Genomic DNA, 22341 nt, shown 5'->3' with positions numbered 1-22341 from the left:
CCATGATGATTATAGAAAGAAAGGAAAGGGAAACCCCAGGTGTCGATGAGGAGAAATAGGAACACTGTACAGTGCTGGTGATAGTATGAAATGGAGAATAGATTGGTGTTTTCCAGAAGAATTAAACAGAATTTCTGTGTGACACAGAAAACCTACTGCAAGGTGTATTTCTCCTCTCTTTTCTTCTGCTGATCTCTGCTCTACCTTCAGTCCCAATGAATCTACCTATTCTAGGACTTAATATGCATGGAATAAAAACATATTTGCTTCTGTGTTGGACTGGTTTTACTAAGCATGTGGTTAAAAAAAAAAAAAAAGCATGAGGGCAAAAGGGTTCCTTGGACTCCTGGGTCACAGTCTATTGCTGAGGACAGAGTCAAGGTGGAAACTTGAGCACAAAGTTGGAACAGAAACACAGAAACAGAAACACAGGAACACTGCTCCTGCATAGCTTTCTTATATAGCCGCCTGCATAGGGATGGTGCCACCCACAGTAGGCTGGGCCCCCCACATCAATTAACATCCAAGACATCTCCCATAGACATCTTCACAGGCCAATCTGATGTGGGTAATCTTTAAGTGAGACTTCCTTTTTAGGCAACTTTAAATTGTGTCAAGTTGATGGTTAAAGGTAAATAGGAAATTATCCTACAAAATTTAAAAAGTTGAAGCTATACACCAATTTTGTTAATTGACCACAGCTAAAAAAACAAGATGTATTTATATTTCATTGGACATACAAATATAAAAATATATTGGATGTCCAATATAAAAAATAAACAAAACAAGACAGAAGTTTTATGTATGCACAAGCATGGGAAGACTTTGTAAACATGCTTAGTAAAACCAGTTCAACACAGATGCAAATATGTTTTTATTCTATGTATATGAAGTCCTAGAATAGGCAGATTCATTGGGACATAAGCAGAGCAGAAATCAGTAGCTGGAGGGAGGAGAGAAGGGGAAGTTATATTTAGTGTATTTAGTTTGTTGGGAGTAGTAGAAACCTTTGGGTAAATAATCATGGTGAGAAGACAGCATGCTAACCTATTTAGTGTTAGTCGTTACTGATATATAGTTAAATGATAACTTATTTATGTCTTACTGCAACAAGAAAACTAAAGAAAAATGTGCCACTGCATACTCCAAGTGAGTAAAGTTTACAACACTCACTTTAATGTCTGTTAAAGGTTTGGATTCCATACATTGACCACAAGTGTGTGAACCAATGGAACCACATTGGTAAAAAGTAAGTGCATTTGCCCTAAGCGTGGTGACCTGAGTCTATCTCTAAGACTAGGATAGAAATGCCAGGGATATGTGCAAATCATTGAAGAAGAGACAAGTGAATGGACAGTAAACATAAAAGGAATGGCAAGAGCATGCATGACTTCAGAAGATGGCACAGTAAAGAGCCCCAGATGTTTTTCCTCTACTGGGTAGCTGAGACACAGAACAAAGCCAAACCAGCTAATCACAGTAGCAGAGATTTTGCAGTACTGGATACAGACACCAGAGGGAGCAAAGATCACTGGCTCATGTACCTAAAACAGAAGACATTCCTATGAGGTTTCACTGCATAAAGTGAGCAAGACTAGAACTCAGATATCATCTATGGCGGTGAAACAAGTAAGAACAAACTGTATGCTTCTACAACAGTCTCACTTTATATTTTAGTTTACATTTATTTTTACAATTACTTTTAGCTATTTTAATCAGGTTTATTTTCCTTTAAAAATGTGAATATATTTATTTGTTTGAATATATTTTCCTGTTCATATACTTTAGATAGTGGCCCAGAGATTATTTATTTCTCATTATATTTAAACTTTTTTTTTTTTTTTTACAAAGTCTCATGTATGAGGCTTTCCTCAAACTCACTGTGTAGCCAGGATGACCTTGAATTTGTCTCTGTTCTGCAGTGCTGGGATGACAGGTGTGCACCACAGTTGCTAGAGGTCAGAGGCAGGGCTTTGTGCATCTAGGTAAGCATGCCACCATCTAAGCTGGGATCTCAGTTGATACAAGAATATATGAAGACTGAAAATGAAAGGATGTTGCAGAAGACAGCGAGAATAGCATACACACACACACACACATATACACCCCACAGCAAAAGAAAAAGCCATATATATACACCAAATACCTGCTGTAAGAGGTAAAGGATGTTACAGAAGGATAAAAGGGTCTCTTCTCTAGGGATTTAAGCTGTAAACATTTGTACTTAGCAACAGTGCACACATACAAAGCACACACAGAAAGATTGGTGGGAAAATAGAAAATAAAGAGAAAGGGATCTGACATTCCACTTTGAATAATGCATTTTTTTCATAACAAATAATGGTAAGTGGACAGGACCTAGGGTGGTGCTAACAGCCAGTTCAGCCAGTAGATATATATGGACCACCCCATATGATAATAATAATGGAATGTACATTTTTCTCTTAGAGGATTCTCCAGGATAGTCCATATTTTGGATTACAAAACACATCTTAGTAAATTGAAGAAGACTTAAGTCATATTTTGATGTCCATTTTGATCACAGTGAGGTGAATCTAGAAATACATTCAAAAGGAAAACAGGAAACTTCACCAACGTATAAATTAATACATTTTAAATAGCCAATGCTCAAAGAAATACATTTAGAAAAATACCTTGAGAGAAATGATAGTGAACATGCCACATGCCAGCACTTGCAGGTTGTGACAAAAGTTAGGATATTCATTTAAAAAGAACCTGAGTTAGAAAGAGGCAGCAGATTAGAATAGCTGTCAACAGTAGAGAACAATTTAAAAAAAAATCAAAACTGAGAGGTGTGCAGGACTTAGTCTTGGGCTGTGAGATACTACTAAACAGCTGTATGCCAGCAGCTAGGACAATCTAGGACTGGAGGCTGGTCTAGAAATATGCAAGTCTTTAAGAAGTAAAAATATGAGCAGATTAAGTCAGGTGTTCAAAACCTCCCAACAAAAACCCAAAGATCAAAAGGCTCCACTGGAACAATTCTTTTAAACTTTACCAATCTCCTAGAGAAGGGGGGGGGCACTTTCAAATCAGTTTATAAGGCTAGTCATCTATAGACAGCACAGTCAAGCACAACTACGCAAAGAAAACAGGGTTAGTTGATATCTTTGGCAGATATGTGTGAGCAGTAGATGTATACAGAGCTTAGTACCACCAGTTACCAGGGAAATGCAAACCAGAACTGCATAGCAGCTTCTATGTATAGAGAAAGATGTAAAGAGGCTGGAGGTAGTGTTGTATAACTTTAACTTCAGCACTCAGGAGACAGAGGCAGGCAGATCTTTGAGGCCAGTCTGGTCTACATAGTGAGCTCTAGGCCAGCTAAAGCTACATAGTAATATTCTTTCTCAAAAAAAAAAAAAAAAAAAAAAAAAAAAAGACACGACAGTGTCTTGCTGGGCTCCACATAATGGCCTTGAAATCAGGCTTCTCCTGTCTCAGCCTATTAGTAGGATTGTTTGTTTGTTTGTTTTTTATGTTTTTACACTATACTGTGGTTTTCAGAACAGCTTATGTATTTCAAAAGTTTATACAGCCAAAAGAAATGTAGACAGTTAATTGGGAGGTGGCTTGTAAGGTGAACAACAAAGAGAGACTGAATGCTTTGCTTGATGTTTGTAACTATTGTATCAAGTTTGAAGAAGATAACTTTATAAGTTACTTTTTCTCTGAGATAAATGCTTTTCAAAATCACCACAGCCAATGAACTAGATTCTTTTTTTTTTTTTTTTTTTTGAGACAGGGTTTCTCTGTGTAGCCCTGGCTGTCATGGAACTCACTCTGTAGACCAGGCTGGCCTCGAACTCAGAAATTCACCTGCCTCTGCCTCCCAAGTGCTGGAATTAAAGGCGTGCGCCACCACATTCTTACCCTCACCTAATGTCTGTGCCACCCTCCAAGCAGAACCATTGTTCATTGAAACAGTTGGTGAATGACTTTATGGATAGTCCATCTTAATACACACACCATTTCTTAAATGAATACAACCTGTTCTCTGTGGGCTGAGAATGATGTCAATCACTCAAGTCAAAGAGCTTTGACCATAGCAGGAAATCTGTATCCAAAAATCGTGTCTACAACTCATTCCTTGGTGCAGCAGAACTGTCAATTCTCAGCTTAGCTACTATGGAGGTAAAATCCTTTGGTGATGTGAGGGTCATTGAAGTACAGCCTTATTACAGTGAAATCCAATGTCTAAAAATTGTTCTTATTTTGGGCTTGTACCACAGTAAGAGCCAACATTTTAAGCTCTACTAAAAACAAAACAAAGAAACAAAAAGACTTTATCTATTTATCTATTTATCTTCACTTAAAATGTACTAGTAGTGGCAGGTGGTGGTGGCGCACGCCTTTAATCCCAGCACTTGGGAGGCAGAGGCAGGCGGATTTCTGAGTTCAAGGCCAGCCTGGTCTACAGAGTGAGTTCCAGGACAGCCAGGGCTACACAGAGAAACCCTGTCTGAAAAAAAAAAAAAAAAGAAGGAAAGCCCTGTTGAGTGCTCTACCATGGCCAGCCTGAAGAACACTACACAGTGAAATGAGCCAACCACCAGGGACAGATGCTGCCTTCCACTCACCTGTAATATCCAAAGTAGCCAGTCTCTCAGGAAGTAGAATGCTGTTTGCCATGGGCTGGGAGGTGGGGAGACAGGAGGTCTTGGTTGATACAGAGTTTTAATTTTCTAAGATGTGGAAGTTGTGGAGGTCTTTTGATAAAATGAAGGTTTGAAAGGTTGATATAACAAGGGTTTCGAGGGGTTCGCTATTACCTGAGGATACTCTTTAAGTGTTGGTGATTTCAGGAAGATACAGGCTATTTTCAAGCAAGGCTAGAAGTGGTCCATGATAAATCTCCTTAACAATTTTGAAGTCATCGGGCAGTGGTGGAGTACATCTTTAATCCTAGTACTCAGGAGACAGAAGCATGCAGATCTCTGAGTTTGAAGCCTGGTCTACAGAGCAAGTTCTAGGACAACCACGGCTATACAGAGAGACCCTGTCATGAAAAACAAAACAACAACAAACAAAATTTAAAAGTCTCCTATAAAATTAGGTAGAGCTTGGGCTTATCAAAATTCAAGGAAGCCAATATCTTCAGAAGAATATGAAGGTGCTCATGGCATTTGTGGGTACAGCTGAAGCTTGTCAGATGCCTGGAGATACAAGTTCAAAAGGGAGTTACGTAGTTTTCCAGACACCATTACAGCAAGTGTTAGGCTCTGACTCATTGCCAGAGCAATACTCCAAATTACTCCTATGCAAGAACTGAACTGGAGAAGGCTTGATGCTAAGCACACATTGCTAGAACCATCTCTCATCTCTCCTGTATGGTTGTCTCTAGCCTCCCAGCTTTTTGCAACAAACCACAGGACTATACATGAGATGACTTTTTGGAAGGTTCATAGCATCACACCTTATAGCTGTTATAGCAGAGACCTGGATAACGAATATAAATATCTGTAATTGAATTGTTGATTTTTTCTTGGTCACATGACCATATGAGCTTCTCTAAAGAAATCTAAATTTTGACCATCTCTGCTTCTGAACGCAGGGCGTCAATCTACATTTTGTGAAGAATTTGAAACTCTGAGATGAACTTTAGCAACAAAAGTTAATATTGAGTGGAGCCCCTTAGTGGAACCAAAGAGAACAGAATAGCTTTGTCATTTGGGATGGTGTTTGGGGGCCTTTGGCTACTTGAACTTTTGAAGTTATAGTAGTGAAAGGAATAATAACAGGTATGTTTTCATAAGTGGGTACAATTTTGTTGATTCAGGTATGAGCCAGAAAGTTTGTAGCCCACTCCTGCTGTTTCTAGTTCAAGGCTCTGACTTGTACATCTGAAAACTTGGCAGAGAACTTTAGATATGTAAGACAGTGCTGCACTTTAGTTGTTGTTACTATTGGCAGCATGGCTATGGTGCCCCACCTCCCTGCCCCCAAATCAGGTTTGGCACCTGTCTTTGAAGTGCTGTCCTGGTGCCATGTTGCCTCAGGACAGAAAATGCAAGGTTGAAGTTTAAGTTAATACAGCTGTTGCACCTTAAGATTCTCAGTTTTGGACTGAGGAAATAACTTAGTTGGTGAAGCACTTGCTGTGCAAACAGGGGGACCCTAGTTTGATCCTCTGCATCTTGTAAAAAATCTGAGCGCAGTGGTATATATTTGTAATCCTAGTCCTGAAGAGATGGAGACAGAGGGTTCCCTGAGGCTCATTGTCCATCCAGTCTAATCCAATCACTGAGTCCCACGTCCCGCTGAGAGACCTGCTCTTAAAATCAAGGTGCCTGCCCACACCCCACACATGAATTTTGACTTTTGTCCAAGGTTTTAAGGGGCTAAATTATTTTTCATTTTTAATGGATGGGGAACAGAATTTCATAGTTTTGGCTATTAAAAACAAGACTTTAAAAGCTCATAAAAAGATTCAAAGAGCATGTGAGGCATCAAGTTACTTTTTAAAGTCAATTTTCTGATAAGACTAAATGAACTCCATAGGAGGGTTAAATTTCTTTTGAAAACTATGTACTGGCTCAATACACTTTGAAAACTTACCAGGGAAAATCGTGTCTTATTCAATTACAAAATTCTTTGAGGGGGAAAAATAGGAAAAGAAAGACTGTGCTAAACAGAATTCAGTGGAGCAAATGAGGAAGGCTTGAGATGTGTCAGGGTCCCTGGGCTGTCAGGCTAGCATGAGTGGTAGCACAGTTAGGAGTTATCCCAGTGCTGCCCAGCACAGCTTGCTGCTGCTGGGGATAACTACTAACCACAATAATTTCACTTGCCCAGGGTCGTCACGGATGGCCTTGAGTAAACTTTGCTCTGTGCCGAGGAGTTTGTCCGTATGGTTTTTGAAAAACAAGCATCTAGGACAGAGGATAAAACCTGGTGCAGAGTGACACTGTTTCAGCTGATAGTGGCCAGGAGAGTTACATGTGGACTGGTTGTCAGTACCAAAAATCTGCATTTCCCTGTCTGGGAATTTGACTCAAGAGGCAGGAGCAAGTTGTTTAATTAGAAAATCAGTTGAATCTGACTCACAGCGACAAACCATTTAGTTGAATGTTAATTTTGGACTGAAGGCAGCTGCTCAGAGAAACATATATAGGTTTATCGTTAACTCTGTGGACATGTCTGTGTTCCAGCTTTTCTGCTGACTTCTAACACATTCGGATGAACCACAAGGGTCACATTTTCTATGTCCTGTTACCTCTTGGCATGTACACCAGAGCACTGAATGTTGCTGTAAAATTAAAGACCAGAAGAGTTTCTCGTGCCCACAAGTCATGGCTCAGTTTCATCCAGTCCTTTCTACTGCGGATCTTGAGAACTACCTGAGTTAATAAATAATATGCTTCAGCGTTCGGGTTCGATGTAGATGTTCAGAGACAGGTTACGTTCTTCAGCCAGCTAAATCTGAGAGAGAATCTGCCTGGTGATTAGGACGATAAATGAAAACCACAAGTGTTTGCAAAGAGATCATGCTCTGAGCACTATGTAGAGCTGTTCCAGAAGAGGAGCAGCTCAGGACTGAATAGTGAGCACCAGCGCTGACTGAGAATGAACACTTTTCCATGAGCTGTCTTTGCTGGTCTCAAGCAACCTGAAACAAGAGACCACAAGTTATCTGTTATTTATTGATTTCTGTACAAATACACAGCAAATTGCATTCTACCCTTTTGAAACACTTGTTGAAGTCTCCTTAATCTGTTAGGAGACTGTGCCTGTTGATTGGTATTCTCTGTTCTCTTACTGAGCCTCTGAGTCCTGAATGAAGCAGAGTCCAGTGTGAAAACCTGTAGACAAGAAAGTGAGGATAGGAGTGCATTTCCCACAAACCTTGCAGGTGGGCTCACTGGAGTGCTCTCTGCTAAAGGATATATCCTGCCGTCTCCTGTAGTCACTGGCCACACAGAGCTGGTGGGCTTCTGAGATACGGCTAGGATCCCAGTCTCCAGTTTTGCTACACCTTTAGACTGTTACATTTACACTGTTACACATGACAGTGTATTGGTAGGCCGTGGTCAGAGACCTGCCACAAGGGAGCATTTGAGGCTCCTAGGGAGCTAGCAATATTTCACAGGCAGGTTGGTCTTACTTAGAAGGCAGAACAAGAGACTTGGGGTCAGCGTAGCAGCAGAGTAACAACAATCTGAGAGAGGCGAGAAGGGAATCTGACTCAACATGGCTTAGTGAGCAGGTGTTGGTTCAGACTTCTAGAGTCTGATACTAGTAGTTTATTTTTAGGCATTTAAGTACAGTACAATTTGGGGAAAGCTTCCTGGTAACAACTATCTCAAACCCATGTACACAATAAAAGTTAAAGCAGTGTAAGGGCCTATGGGAGGATCAGGTGTGGTCTAGGTCATGCAGATAAAGTAGAAGTCACCAAACTACAAGGTGTATATAATTTCTCCCCTAAGGTATGTTTGTTCTCTGACTGAGAAACAATGCTCAGGATAGGGGTGTAGTAGAAATTATTTAAATCCCAGCAGAACAGGTTTCTACCCCATCTTCAACCCTTTAGTTCCCAGATGAAGGACACACACAACCTTTATATTTACAATAAACCTTAAACAGTACAAAAGCTGGGCATCTGCCTACCCTCCATGCTGTTAAAATCTCCTTTCCTACCGATAACCCTGAGTTATTATTTACTGTGTTTCATCTGGGCTGCTTTTAACTCCAATTGGCCAGTCCTCAAGGCCAAGTTCTCTTGACTCCTAACCCATGCTGGCTTCTCCCTCCTTCTCTTGCATTCTCTTCTGCTCAGCTATTGGCTGTCAGCATCTTTATTTATCATTCAGAAATAACTTGGGGACAAGGTCACTCAGTGTCTTACCTTCAGACTTTCTGGTTTCTGGGGCACCCAGCCTTGGGGCCCAATATTAGCATTAGAATATAAGCTGCATTAGGCCAACCCACTATATAAGGGGCTAGGAAGGAAGGGTCTGGGATAAACATTCTGAGGGATTCAGGTGAGGCCTGGCTATACAGATAGCAAAGGTCATCAGGTCATTAACTACATCCACTCCCAGCCTTCTGGGTGGAAAACAGGCATACATCCCTTCCATTGAAGAAACAAGCCTGTATGTATGACACTCCTGGTTTTCCTAGTGCTCATCTGTGGGCAGCACAAGATCCTTGTGCCCTCTATAGGAGAGCATGTAGGCCACCGAGGGAGGACTTGTAAAGCCGTGAGCAGTAATGTGAAGTTGAGAGGGCTGCTAAACTGTTCCCCTGTTGATAAGCTGTGGAGTGAGGCAGAAGAAGCCAGAGGTGGTCAGGAGACTGTTCGTGTTTAGCTGGAGGTGGTGGTGGTCTGAGCCAGGAGTGTAATGATGGAGGTGTTAAGTTGCTAGGGAGTTGACTGCACTGACTGCTGGATCAGGCCAGAGCTGGTATCTGCATAGGGGTTCTATGAAAGGACATGGGGAGTTGTTTGAGCCTTGTCAGCTAGATGTGTTTGCATAGAGCTGTATAAATCAAGTCCTCCTGTGAGTGTGGCCGATGTGGGAATAGCAGTGATTACAGAAGACCTGGCACACCATGCTAGAGAGAGAAGGTCTTTGCTAGGCTAGTGTGGGGGCCCTGCCCCTGGCCTTTTCAGCAGGAAGACTGTGTTCAGTTACATATGGCTTTCAGATCTGGGCCATCACTTCTTACCTTTTTTCCTTCAGGATGGCTCCTGAGCGCATGATGTCCCTGTCACAAGTTTGTGTCCCTCTTGTTACTCTGCCTGATATCCAGCCCCTGGTAGAGGCTCTACTCACCTACCATGGACATGAGCCCCAGGAAGTCCTCTCTCCTGAGTTCTTTGAAGCTGTAAATGAGGCCTTCTTGTCGTGAGTACATCCATCTTATCACTCGATTTGTTTCTCCTAGATGTAGAATGTTGTAGTGTGGAGAAAACACATGACAGTATATTTAATGTTTTCAGTTTCTATTTATTTTTATTACATTTATTTGTCTATTTATTTATTTACTTACTTATTCACTTACTACTAGGGTGTGTGGAGGTCTGAGGACAAGCTACAGGAATTGGTTTTCTTTTTTATTCCATCTGAGTACCAGTGACTGAACTCAGTCATCGTGCTTGGCAGCAGGTGTGTTTATAAACACCACCTCTCACCTCAGCCATCTCAATTCCCTTTAGTGCTCTTAAGATTTTCTAAGGATCCCAAAGAGCTTTATGTGGATGGTATATCTCAATATTTGTCATATATGAAACCACAGCCAGAGATTTAGACAATGCTTTCTGAGTTGGGGCAGAAGACTTGCCCAGCACAAGGCATAGGTTTGATTCTCAGTTCTTCAAATGGAGGAAAGGGGAAGAGAGAATATTCCTTCAAAAGAAAATTGCTTCATTTTAAAATAATAGTAAAGGGCCGTGAAGATGGCTTAGTGGATAGGAACACTTGCTGAGCCAGCACAACTTATATCCTTAACAACCACACAAAAGCTGTTCATGGTTATGCATGCCTGTAACCCAAGCACTGGGGTGTGGGGTTGGGATAGGTGGATCCCTGGGGCTTTTTGGTCAACCAGCCAGGCCCCCAAATGGGAAGATCCAGGTTCAGTGAGAGACCATATCTCAAGGGAATAAGGTGGAAAGTGACCGAGCTGGTTAGCTGTTGTCTCTTCTGGCCTTGACATGTACATAGAGTTGCACAAGAAGAAGAGGAAGAGGAAGAGGAGGAGGAGGAGGAGGAGGAGGAGGAGGAACTGGAGGAAGGGGATGGGAGGGAGGAAGAAGGAAGAGGAAGGAGGAGGAGGAGGAGCTTTGGTGGCAATGTCTATCCCCACACAGTTGCATAATTGGAAAGGCAGTGATATCATAATAGCCATTGGAGATAGGAGTGGATAGTTTGCTTTGACCTAAATTTGAAACAATTATGTTTTTAAAGGTCAGTTGCATTATGGGATCTGAGGTTTTTTTTCTTTTTTTTTTATTAGATATTTTCTTTATTTACACGTAAATTTCTCCTTTCCCAGTTTCCCCTCCAAAAAACAAAAAAACAAACAAAAACAACAAAAACAAACCCCTGTTGCCTCTCCCCTCCCCATGCCTGCCACCCCAGGGCTATTAATGAGTTTTTATACATTAAAATCTACTGCCCTAGCCTGGGGTGGTGGCTCACTTGGCAAAGTACTAGGCATGCAAGCGTAAGTCCCTGACTGTAGATTTCCAGTACTTGTGTAGAAAGAGCCCATTGTGGTGGCCTGCACCTGTTAGCCTAGTGAAAGGCCAGCAGAGACAGGATACCTGGGCAACCTAACCAAATCAGCGAGCTCCAGGCCAAGTTGGAGATCCTGTCTCAAAAAAGAAAGTGGAGAGTGATTGCAGACAACACCTAGTATCTGACGTCTACATGTGCGTATGCACCATGTACATGCATGTATGCACACATACACAGTCGTAAGTCTGTTTTGCAGTTCCGGTCTTGCACCTCTGTATGGCTTTGTAGCATAATTTGAAAAATGTCCATCCTTATGTTAGGTGTACCTTCCCGGTATTGGCATATTTTGTTAGATAGTGAGAACTTTCAGCTGCTATTCTCTCTGCCATCTTTGTTGACATGTCATGAAGTGTTGAAAAGCTGCCAAAAATTTTCTAAGATACTAATTTCTGCTTAAAAGCTTAAATTTGAGCTGGCAATAGCTCAGGGGTGAAAGTCTTAGGTAAACTCACAGCTTAGGTAAACTCACAGTTGGAAGATAGAACTGGCTTCCAAAAACTTGTCCTCTTAGCACAGGCATCATGGCATGCATGCACCGTCACCTCATACATATGCATAGAATAAGTAATTTATCTTAAATGAAATGCCCTAAGGACCCTTTTATCTCTGCCTACTTTGCAGTGGGATTCCAGGTACATGCCAGTACAATGGTCTTAAAATAAATAAAATGAACAAAAACCCTTTGTGCCTATCATGGGTCACAGATTCTGTCCTGTTTCTTTTCTTTTCTTTTTTTCTTTTTTAAAAGTTTTATTTATTTATTTTATGTATATAAATATACCATTGCTTTCTTCAGACACACCAGAAGAGGGCATCAGATCTCATTCCATATGGTTTTTAAGTATCTGTTTCTTTCTTCCTTCCTTCCTTCCTTCCTTCCTTCCTTCCTACCTTCCCTCTGTTCCTTCCTTTCTTTCTTCCTTTCTTTCTTTCTTTCTTTCTTTCTCTTCTTTCTTTCTTTCTTTCTTTCTTTCTTTCTTTCTTTCTTTCTTTCTTTCTCTTCTTTCTTTCTTTCTTTCTTTTGTTCTTTCTCTCTCTTTTTTTAAGATTTATTTATTTTATAAGTATACTGTTGCTGTCTTCAGACACACTAGAGGAGGGCATCTGATCTCATTACGTAAGGTTGTGAGCCACACCATGTGGTTGCTGGGAATTGAATTCAAGACCTGGAAAAACAGTCAGTGTTCTTAACTGCTGAGCCATCTCCAGCACCTCTTCTTTTTTTTTCTTTAAGATGATTTGGTCACTTAGCTAGTTGTTGAGAAAGTGTGTGCTGTATACCTACACGAATAACCACTATTGGCAGACTGTCATTCTTTCAAGTCACTGTTCCTGGAACTAAGTGTCACATGAGGCGAGCGCTCATACTAGCATGGGAGTACCTCTATGCAGACAGCATAGGCTGGGCATAGGGCAACGTGTCTTGTGTGTTTTCCTCTACCATGACGAATTTCTAAAACTTTCCTCAAGAGTGACAGTTAACAAACGTGGATTTTATACAGGTTCATCCCATGTTCTTGCTGTCTAGGTCAACTTTCCCTGGGGAGGCACAAGCAAGGGTGAAGGTACAGTGACTGTCCCCATGTCCCCGATCACACAGCTGCAGTTTGCCTGCTGTTGCTTTTACACTGTTAGTACGGTGGTTCAGAAAAGTCCATGAGAGTGTGAGTAGTCACTCAGCACTTTTCTTGTCTGTAGCCAAGCCCCACAGGAACGGCCTTTGGTCCGTGGCTAACACTGCCAGTAGTGGTGCAGCCAGCCAGGTCTGCAGGGTTGGCCACACCTAGGGAGACATGGATGAGCTGTGGCATCTTTTAAATCATCCAATTCATTTTTTTCCCAACCCTTAATGACCACTGGAGGCCACTGAAAGTCATCGGAGGTCTCTAGCTGCTGCTACAGCGAACATGCACTGTAGCAGCATGGAAACACGGTGCACCAGAGGACAGACAGCAAATGCTCACTGCTCTAAAGCCGAGAACACAGTGCCCTCAGTCCTGCTCCCATCGGTGCTGCACGCAAGCCCTGGAGATGCCCGTGCCTCGTGAGTCAGTGCTCCGACCTGTCACTTCATCTCCTGACAGGACAGCTGTGGGATGAGAGTGTGGATCTTTTAATCTCCCCTTTAAAAGTCAGCTATGCATTCTTAAATATACATTTTATTTTGTATGAAATATTGGTAAATTATAAAATAAGTTATTTTAAAATATGTCACTAAAATATATGCTGCATCTTGATAAAATATTTTATATAAAAATATATAATTATCTAAATTCAGATATAAGCTTAGAAAACTTTTCAAAAGTTTAATCTTCCTTTTAAAAGTCAACCATCCAGTCTTAAATTTAGAAAAACATACTATCATTTTATTTTGTATGAAATATTAGAAAATTGTAAAATAATGCAAGTCATACATTAAAATATAAAATAAATATTGCATCTTGATAAGACATTTTATATAAAGTATAATTATCTAGATTTAGATACAAATTTAGAAAACTTCTCAAAAGTTTAATTTTTTTAAATTTATTTTTAATTTATGAATAATATTTTGCCTGTACACATGTATGTGTACCATGTATGTGCCATGTCGTATCCCCTGGAACTGGGGTTACAAATACTGGTTGGCCACCATGTGGGAACTAGGAATCAAACCTGCATTCTTTGCAAGAACAACACATGTGCTCTCAGCCACTGTCCTGTCTCTTTAGCATCCTTCAACAGTTTAGAAATGCATTATTGCAATCAAACAAAAGGAATATGCACTTACTTTTATTACATTTGTATGTAGGCACAAAGGAAAACAACAAACTGAGATTTTTTTTTTATACTAATGGGATTACAAGATTATACCACGTGTATCCAGAGATGGCAAAAGCATAGTAGGAAAAAAAACTTTAAGTGAATCTCTGCAAAGCTCTGGACTCCACACTGACCTCTTGCTGAGAGTGGCTTCTCTACAGAATTTGGATCAGTATTTATTTCTTATGGAAATTTCTAGAGTCTACTCAGTCTTAGCAAATAAGATTTTTTCATGCTAAAAATTCAAAGTGCAGACTTTTTTCAATGTACACACTATGGGTGCATCTGTATACTCATATAAGCACACAACATACAAAATGCATGAAGAACATGAATGTGATTTTAAAATATTTACTAGTTATTGCTGGGCAGTGGTAACACACGCCTTTAATCCCAGCACTTGGGAGGCAGAGGCGGGCAGATTTCTCAGTTCGAGGCCAGCCTGGTCTACAGAGTGAGTTCCAGGACAGCCAGGGCTACACAGAGAAACCCTGTCTTGAAAAAACCAAAAAAAAAAAAAAAAAAAAAAAAAAAAATTTACTAGTTATGCTCCTTTAGTTTGTTAAAAGCACTACACTTTTATTAATATATTTCCCTCAATTCTTTGTTATTTAAATGCTGTTAGGTAGAAAATGGGAGTTGCTAAACATGTAAGCTTTTTTTTTTTCCTCAAAACAGACCTGTAGAGCCAGCAAGGTGGCCAAGATGAGTAAGGGCGCCTGCAGCCAAGTCTGCTGACCTGGGTTCACTGAAGGAAAGACAGAAGCAGCTCCTGCGAATTGTCCTCTGACCTCCACATGTGTTCTGTGGTGTCCCCATGCCCCCACACAATAAATACTTAAATGATACATAAATAAATGTAAAGCATCTAAAAGACATAGATAACACCACGAGTGCTTCTAAAATTATTAGTTTTTTATAATCGTCTTATCTAATTAGGACTTAAGTACCCCTTGCTTTGTAATTTTTCTTTTAGTTTGTTAAAATTAGAGTTCAAAGCCCACTATTGTGTTTGGTTCATAAGTTCCTTTACTTTTTTTTTTTTTGATCTGTAGGTTGGTTTTGCAAAGTCTTTGTTAAAATGGTAGGTTGCCTTGCTCCAGTTTCAGGTTGCAGAGCATTTGGCCATCTCTGGAGTGTTGAAGTATGCCAGCCTCTTTCCTCTCAGATGGCTTAGGAGTTCCCTCAGCCCATGCTTAGCTTTTAAGTTCAGAGGGGCCTGCCTTGCTGCTTTCTATTCTGACTTATTAAGTATTCATGCCCTGGTAACCGTTTTTAGTAGTAGAGTCTGATATGTATAATAAAATAAGGCTGGTTCCTTCTCATTTCTATTTCTTTGTAGTTTAATTGTGGTGTGTGGGTGCATGCGTGCATGTTTGTGTGTGTGTGCATGTATGTGTGTGTTGCTTGTTTTATCTTTTGTATAAACTCTAAAAGTGATTGGTCTCTGTAAAGATATATCATGTTATCTGGGGGAAGACCCCAGCAAGTGTGAAGTGTGTGGGCTACCATATTTGCATGTTACATGAGCACACCTGTCTTTCTGTCTGTTTAACTTCACTCCGGTCCAGCAGCGTTTGCTATCTAGGCCATGTGTACAACATTTCAGCCTTCTCTTAACTCGCTAGCCATTGCTTTGTTTTGAAATATTGGCTGTCACCTGTGGGTGTTTTCCTTCATCCCAGTTGTCCTTTTGTATCATTGCATTTGGGAAATGACAAAGTTCAAAAGAGGAGGGAGTTCCTGGTAGAGTATTTCCATTTTCCATGTATAACTCTTAACATTTATAGACAATAAATGTATCATTTTCTATGAAAGCAGATCATCCAGAGAAGGCAAAGTTGTTTAATGTTTTTCAAAAAGGTCAAAACAAGGGCTGGAGAGATGGCTCAGCAGTTAAGAGCACTGACTGTTCTTTTAGAGGTCCTGAGTTCAATTCCCAGCAACCACTTGGTGGCTCACAACATCTGTAATTGGATCTGATGCCCCTTCTTGTGTGTCTGAAGGCAGCTACAGTGTACTCACATAAATAAATAAATACGCTAACAAGCAAATCTTTTTTTTAATGGTCAAAACAACTCTATGAGGCAGCTCATGCTTGGATCCCAGCACTCAGGAGATTGAGACAGGAGGATTGCCAGAAATGAAGGCCAACTTGGGGTATACCAGACCTTTTCTGAAAAAAAAAAACCAGCCAACCAAATAAACAAAGTGAAACATTGAAACATAATTTTCTTGGTTAAAATATGAGGTTAGGAACTGGCCAGATGGCAAGGGCTAAGAGCACACAAGTACTCTTTTAGAGAACCTGAGTTAGTTCCCAGCATCCATGTTGGGAAGCTCACAACTGTATAACTCCAGCTCTGCTCACAGGATCTGGTGTCCTCTTCTGGCCCCCATTAGCATCTTCACACACATGGCACGCGCTCATACACAGATGAAAAAGCGTCCATAAATAACCATGAAAAATTAAGTCATTTTTTATCTTCTTCAATGCTTCTGTCACAGTTTACTCAGTACCCTTGAATTTTCTGAGAAATCTGCCATGTTATTCATGACTGTTGAGTAATTGTCATCTGCAGCTTAGTTGAGTCACTTGGGGTTCTAACAGGTTTCCCATCAACTCTCATCTTTTGTACTCCATAGCACAGGGGAAGCTCCAACTCCGTATAAATCCACTGGCAGGGGTGTCTCTGTGTCCAGCCTTTCTTTTTGGACAGTGATTAAAGCAGAATGCCTTTGGCATCTTTTGTAAACCCCAATAGCAGTTTCAGAAATTACCAACCAGGAGCCAAGGTGTCCAAGGACCCAGGGTTTACCCGCCCACCCTTGCTCTCATTTCTCTTATGCTAGAGCATTCTACCTCAGCAACTAATAAAGTTTATTTGGTTTGGAAAGTTATGTCTACTAATCCACAAGGAACAGACTGTCCAGAAATACTGGGTGGTCCTCAGCATGTCCAATTCCAACAGCTTCGGACCAGCAAGTTAACCCAGCAGCCTCATCAGCTGGAAACTTTCCATGGATGCTTTCCTGTGTAGAGCCCATCCGCCACATGTCCACAAAGGAGGCAGACTCAGTGAGCCATGCAGATTGTGTCTCTACACCCTCTACCCCTCCCAGCTGGAACAGTTTCCCACATGGGTTGTGTGGCCTTCTAGAAACCTCAGCTTTCTTTGACCAAAGTTATCCTTACCCTGTGTTTAGCTTCTTGACTACTTACCACAGCACACAGTGGGATTCCTGTGTTTTATAATTGGCTGGACGTCTTTGGCCTTGGTTTCCAAATACAATCACACATTTCCAGAAATTGGCAGTCTATTTCCTCTAAACAACTCATGGTGGTTCCCCTTCATGGTTTAGATAACCTAGAGGAACCTTTTAATTTCTTGACCTAAATGTAGGACCTAACTCTTTAAAAACTTCATCCTTGGGAGTTTTTCCCCAGCATCTGCAAGCTGCGGATGGCCTGAACTCTGTCAGGGGTAGGAGGGCTGCTAAGGTTCTTTGATTAATCTATGGAGTATTAAAATGGAGTGTGTCATGTCCTCTGAACTAAACCCAAATCCAGTGTTTTAAAAACACTGGGGAGTCTGATGACGGCATGCAGAGGTTTTTTTTCCCCCTGTGCTTAAAGCAGATGAAAGAGAGGAAATGGATGCACGGCTTCGAGGTTATGACAGAGTAAGAAATATATGTGTGGTCTTTGTCCAAGCTTCTAAAACGTGAGATTTCCTGAGTGATAGAGGTAATGGATGGATTTTTGGTGTGTTAAGCCCTTTTCAGCTGTATGTAAGTTTAGGATAAGGCGTGAGTTTTGTTGGCCCCAAGAGAGCTTCATGATCAGTGCTAGCCCCAGACTTGTCATACAATTGCCACATGTTGCAAGCAGAGTTGTGACCACCAGAAACTGGATGCAATTTCCAGTGGCCAGTAATGCATCAGCTAAACCACAGGGCTTGATAAGCATCCAGGTTGATGAATATAAAGATGATGGGAGAATGGTGTACCTGGAGAGGACTAAGAAACGCATACTCTGTGGATTAGTCTTTTACTGATGGGTACACTAACCATGGGTAGTTGGCCTCAGAGTCAGATTGAAGCAGTAGACATCAGTGTGATCTCCAGAGAGACAGAGAGATGATTGGCATAAAAAACATCTATACAGTTGATGAGAAAATTGTGTGAGAGCAATTAGCTTCTTGGAGCATAGATGACTAACACCAGCTGACCACGTAGGGTGACTGGGACATGTGGCAGCTGTATGACTAATAAGTTAGAATAGACTTTTGAAAGTCAGAGGGGTTCCTGTTTATGACTGTGTGCTTGTCCCACACAAGCTGAGGTATATACCCTTACGCTAAGATTGAGGAGGCGTGGGTGCCAGTGACATCCTGAGCAGTACTCCTACCCAGGCAGTGCCCTCACCCAAGTTCCAAGTTAGGAGTGCTCTCCCACATGCCTGGAACCTCAGCAGTGTGTGTTTGTGTGTGAGGGTGGGGGAGTACACGGAGACAGGAGAATTGCTGTGCTAGCTTGACTGCCAGCCCAGCCAAAAGAAAGAAAAAACAACCATGCGCTGCAGTTTTAGGAAGAGATCCTGCCTCAAAGGAGGAAAGATAGAGAGTGATAGAGGAGAAGATCTCATGCCGTCTTGTGACTTCTGCATACACTTGTGCACAGAAACACACACATACTCATATACCACACTGTCACACATTTACACTGCACACAAACACAGAAGGCAGAAATAAAGCTGCATGACAGGGTTGGGCTCTAACATGAGGCCCATGATGCACCAGCTAGGCCATCTGTCATGGAGATATGCATTTATAGTTACTGAGTATTCACAAGGTGGTCTCTGCTCTGCATCACAGGTGTTACCACACCAGATCCTTCTAGCCACTTTTGTTTAATAGATAGTAAATGGAGGCTCTGAGGGCCAGGTAACATCTTTAGTGCTGTGGATTCAGGGTGGGTCTTAGTGTTCTTCACTCCTTCAAACATTTTAGACATAACGTTTTTAACTTCCTGGACATCACAGGGCTTTTGTTATTTTTTTCAACTCATCTTTCCTCTTCCCCTTTATTCACTATGTATGTGCTTATAGGTTTGGAAGGAGCCTCCGTTCCTGTAAGCTCTTAGGTGGGTGATTATCACAGTATTTTGCAAATAGGTGCATAAATATTGATTGCTGTCACACTGTGGTAAGAAACTTCACACACTTGGTTAGTAATTTCTATTTGAACATGGATTATTTTCTTTTTCTTGCAGGAATCTACTTCTGTTTAACCTTCTGCTTATTTCTTGCTCAAAGGGAAAAAATTGTTCTACCCACGTCCTCTGTGGTCAGCCTCTGGTTTCGGCATCTCCCCAGTCTTGAAAAAGCAACGCTGAACCTTTTTGAAAAGCTGTTCCCTAGCAAGAGAATTTGCCTGAGAAGGATGGAGTGCTGTATAAAAGAGTCATTACTGGTACGTACTGGGCTTTGGTGACAAGAAAAAAATCCTTAAAGGAATTGCTGAGAATAACGTCTTAAGTTATAAAGTGTGACAGAAGTAAAGAGTGTAAACAGATTCAGAATCTTAAAAACTTACCATTTCTGTTTTGTTAGGGGTGTCTAATGCCCGAAGACTTTCTGTGATCACAAGTTTCCTAACTCCCATCTGTGTGTGTGTGTTGGTATGAGCCACCTTCCACTGCTAAGGAGATCCAGCGTGTGCTTTCTTGTGTGTGTGTTGGTATGAGCCACCTTCCACTGCTAAGGAGATCCAGCATGTGCTTTCCTGTGTGTGTGTGTGTGTTGGTGTGAGCCACCTTCCACTGCTAAGGAATCCAGCATATGCTTTCCTGTGTGTGTGTTGGTATGAGCCACCTTCCACTGCTAAGGAGATCCAGCATATGCTTTCCTACGTTTGCCCTGTCCACTCCATCCCACCTCACAGGAGGAAACAGGTCCATGTCCTCACCTATGGCATATATAGAGTACAGTTCCCAGGGGTCTGAAGAGGCCAGGGATGCAGAATAGGCTTTTTAAAAATACTGCTTTCATTTCAACACAAGGGACAGATGCTTAAATCTGAAGATCTTACAGACAAGGGAAGAGAAGAAAACAGTTAATACAAACTTAGTGAACTTACAGCTCTTCATGAGGAAAAAGTATTCAACAGAAACAAATGAGCTCAGAAAAATGCTTAAAGCAACAAAACCAGTAAAGATTTGTCTAAGTTTTCTTTTGGGTGAAGCTCCTGCGTACGGAGGCCCTTACTTCTTTCAAGCCTAGGAGCCCTTCAAGAGTCTTAGCACTAGTGGCTAGGCTTCAAGGTAGAGGTCAGGGCCTGGCAGGTGAGGGTGTCTGCCTTCGATGGGATTAGTGAGGTTCTGTGGGAACAGAACTAAAGATAAAGACCACTGTCCCAAAGGAAAAAATACCAAAAAATTAAACATCACATCTGCCAATATGACCCATTACCCAATACCTGGTGACAGTGTCACTCTGAGTCCTTTTTTTCCCCAGTGAAGGCAGAGCCTCCTTATCATTTAACCCAGTGACAGGCTAACCGAGACAAAGTAGCTTTCAGGTAAACTGGTTTCTTGCAAGATACACAAAAGAAGAATAAGAAAAAGTCTGTGAGTGTACGTGTGGGTGCCTGTGTGTGTAAAGCAGTGTACGTGTGGGTGCCTGTGTGTGTAAAGCAGTGTACGTGTGGGTGCCTGTGTGTGCAAAGCAGTGTACGTGTGGGTGCCTGTGTGTGTAAAGCAGTGTACGTGTGGGTGCCTGTGTGTGTAAGGCAGTGTACGTGTGGGTGCCTGTGTGTGTAAAGCAGTGTACGTGTGGGTGCCTGTGTGTGTAAAGCAGTGTACGTGTGGGTGCCTGTGTGTGTGAAGCAGTGTACGTGTGGGTGCCTGTGTGTGTAAGGCAGTGTACATGTGGGTGCCTGTGTGTGTGAAGCAGTGTACGTGTGGGTGCCTGTGTGTGTAAAGCAGTGTACGTGTGGGTGCCTGTGTGTGTAAAGCAGTGTATGTGTGGGTGCCTCTGTGTGTAAGGCAGTGTACGTGTGGGTGCCTGTGTGTGCAAAGCAGTGTATGTGTGGGTGCCTGTGTGTGTAAAGCAGTGTACGTGTGGGTGCCTGTGTGTGTAAAGCAGTGTACGTGTGGGTGCCTGTGCGTGTAAAGCAGTGTACGTGTGGGTGCCTGTGCGTATGAAGCAGTGTACGTGTGGGTGCCTGTGTGTGTAAAGCAGTGTACGTGTGGGTGCCTGTGTGTGTGAAGCAGTGTACGTGTGGGTGCCTGTGTGTGTGAAGCAGTAAAGTGAGCAGAGTGGGGTACTGACCTGTTTCAGCTCCTCAGAAGGCACAAATGGGAGGGTCAGTTGAGTCTAGTTTAAAACCAGGCTGCTTGTGTGGGCAAGATGGCTCAGTAGGTAAAGGTGCACACCTGACAATGTGAGTTCAATCCCCAGGACCTACATTGTGGAAAGAGAGAACCAACTACCACAAGTTGTCTTTCGACCTCCATGCACACTATAATATGTATCAACCCCCCCCCCCAATAAATGTAGTTAAAAACAGCTTGGGCAACATAGCAAGGCCCCATTAAAAATATGAAAGCTATTTTACTGTGCTCAGAATGCTAGTAAGAAACCAGTGTCCAGAGAGGAAATTGCCCATCACTGCTCCAAGAGACCAGTTCCCTGAAGTAAGAGGCCTAGATTTGGGTGAAGTGTTCAGTGTTTTAAAGGGTTTATTCACTCGGGCAGGCCTCTAGCCACTGGTGCCTGTTTAGTGTATGTGCTTGTAGGCCAGAGTCTAGTGAATTATGTCTCAAATGCAATCTGCAGGCACCAGTATTTCCTCTTCTTTTTTTTTTTTTTTAAGTTTTAAATATTTTATTGTTCATCCCTCACTGCTGCCCTTTAAATTTTTCTTTCTTTTTGAAAATGTTACATAGAAACATAATGAAATATCATATCTACTCCCAGGTTCTCATTTCTTTTTTTCTTTTTTTTTTTTTATAGATATTTTCTTTATTTACATGTAAATTTCTCCATTCCCAGTTTCCCCTCCAAAAAACAAAGAAACAAACAAAAACAACAAAAACAAACCCCTGTTGCCTCCCCCCTCCCCATGCCTGCCACCCCACCCTCTCCCACTTATTGGCCCTGGCATTCCCCTACACTGGGGCATAGAACTTTCACAGGACCAAAGTCCTCTCCTCCTATTGATGATCAAATTGCAATCCTCTACTATACACATGCTGCCAGAACAATCAG

General features: G+C 41.7%; 1 protein-coding gene across 6 annotated transcripts in view; it reads left to right on the top strand.

Annotated features, from left to right (window-relative positions):
* Positions 1 to 22341, top strand: part of Fancc (FA complementation group C) — a 136694-nt gene that overhangs the window by 83488 nt on the left and 30865 nt on the right. For all 6 annotated transcript variants that reach the window (XM_031358323.1, XM_031358321.1, XM_031358319.1 and 3 more), the window contains 2 exons: positions 9708 to 9872; positions 19387 to 19543. In XM_031358323.1, the coding sequence (XP_031214183.1) occupies positions 9708 to 9872; positions 19387 to 19543 (322 nt within the window). The remainder of the gene's footprint in view (positions 1 to 9707; positions 9873 to 19386; positions 19544 to 22341) is intronic.

Source organism: Mastomys coucha, unplaced genomic scaffold (assembly GCF_008632895.1).
Source record: "Mastomys coucha isolate ucsf_1 unplaced genomic scaffold, UCSF_Mcou_1 pScaffold7, whole genome shotgun sequence".
Lineage (NCBI taxonomy): Eukaryota > Metazoa > Chordata > Mammalia > Rodentia > Muridae > Mastomys > Mastomys coucha.
The sequence above is the reverse complement of the archived record's forward strand: the minus strand, read 5'-3'. Positions and strand labels throughout refer to the sequence as shown.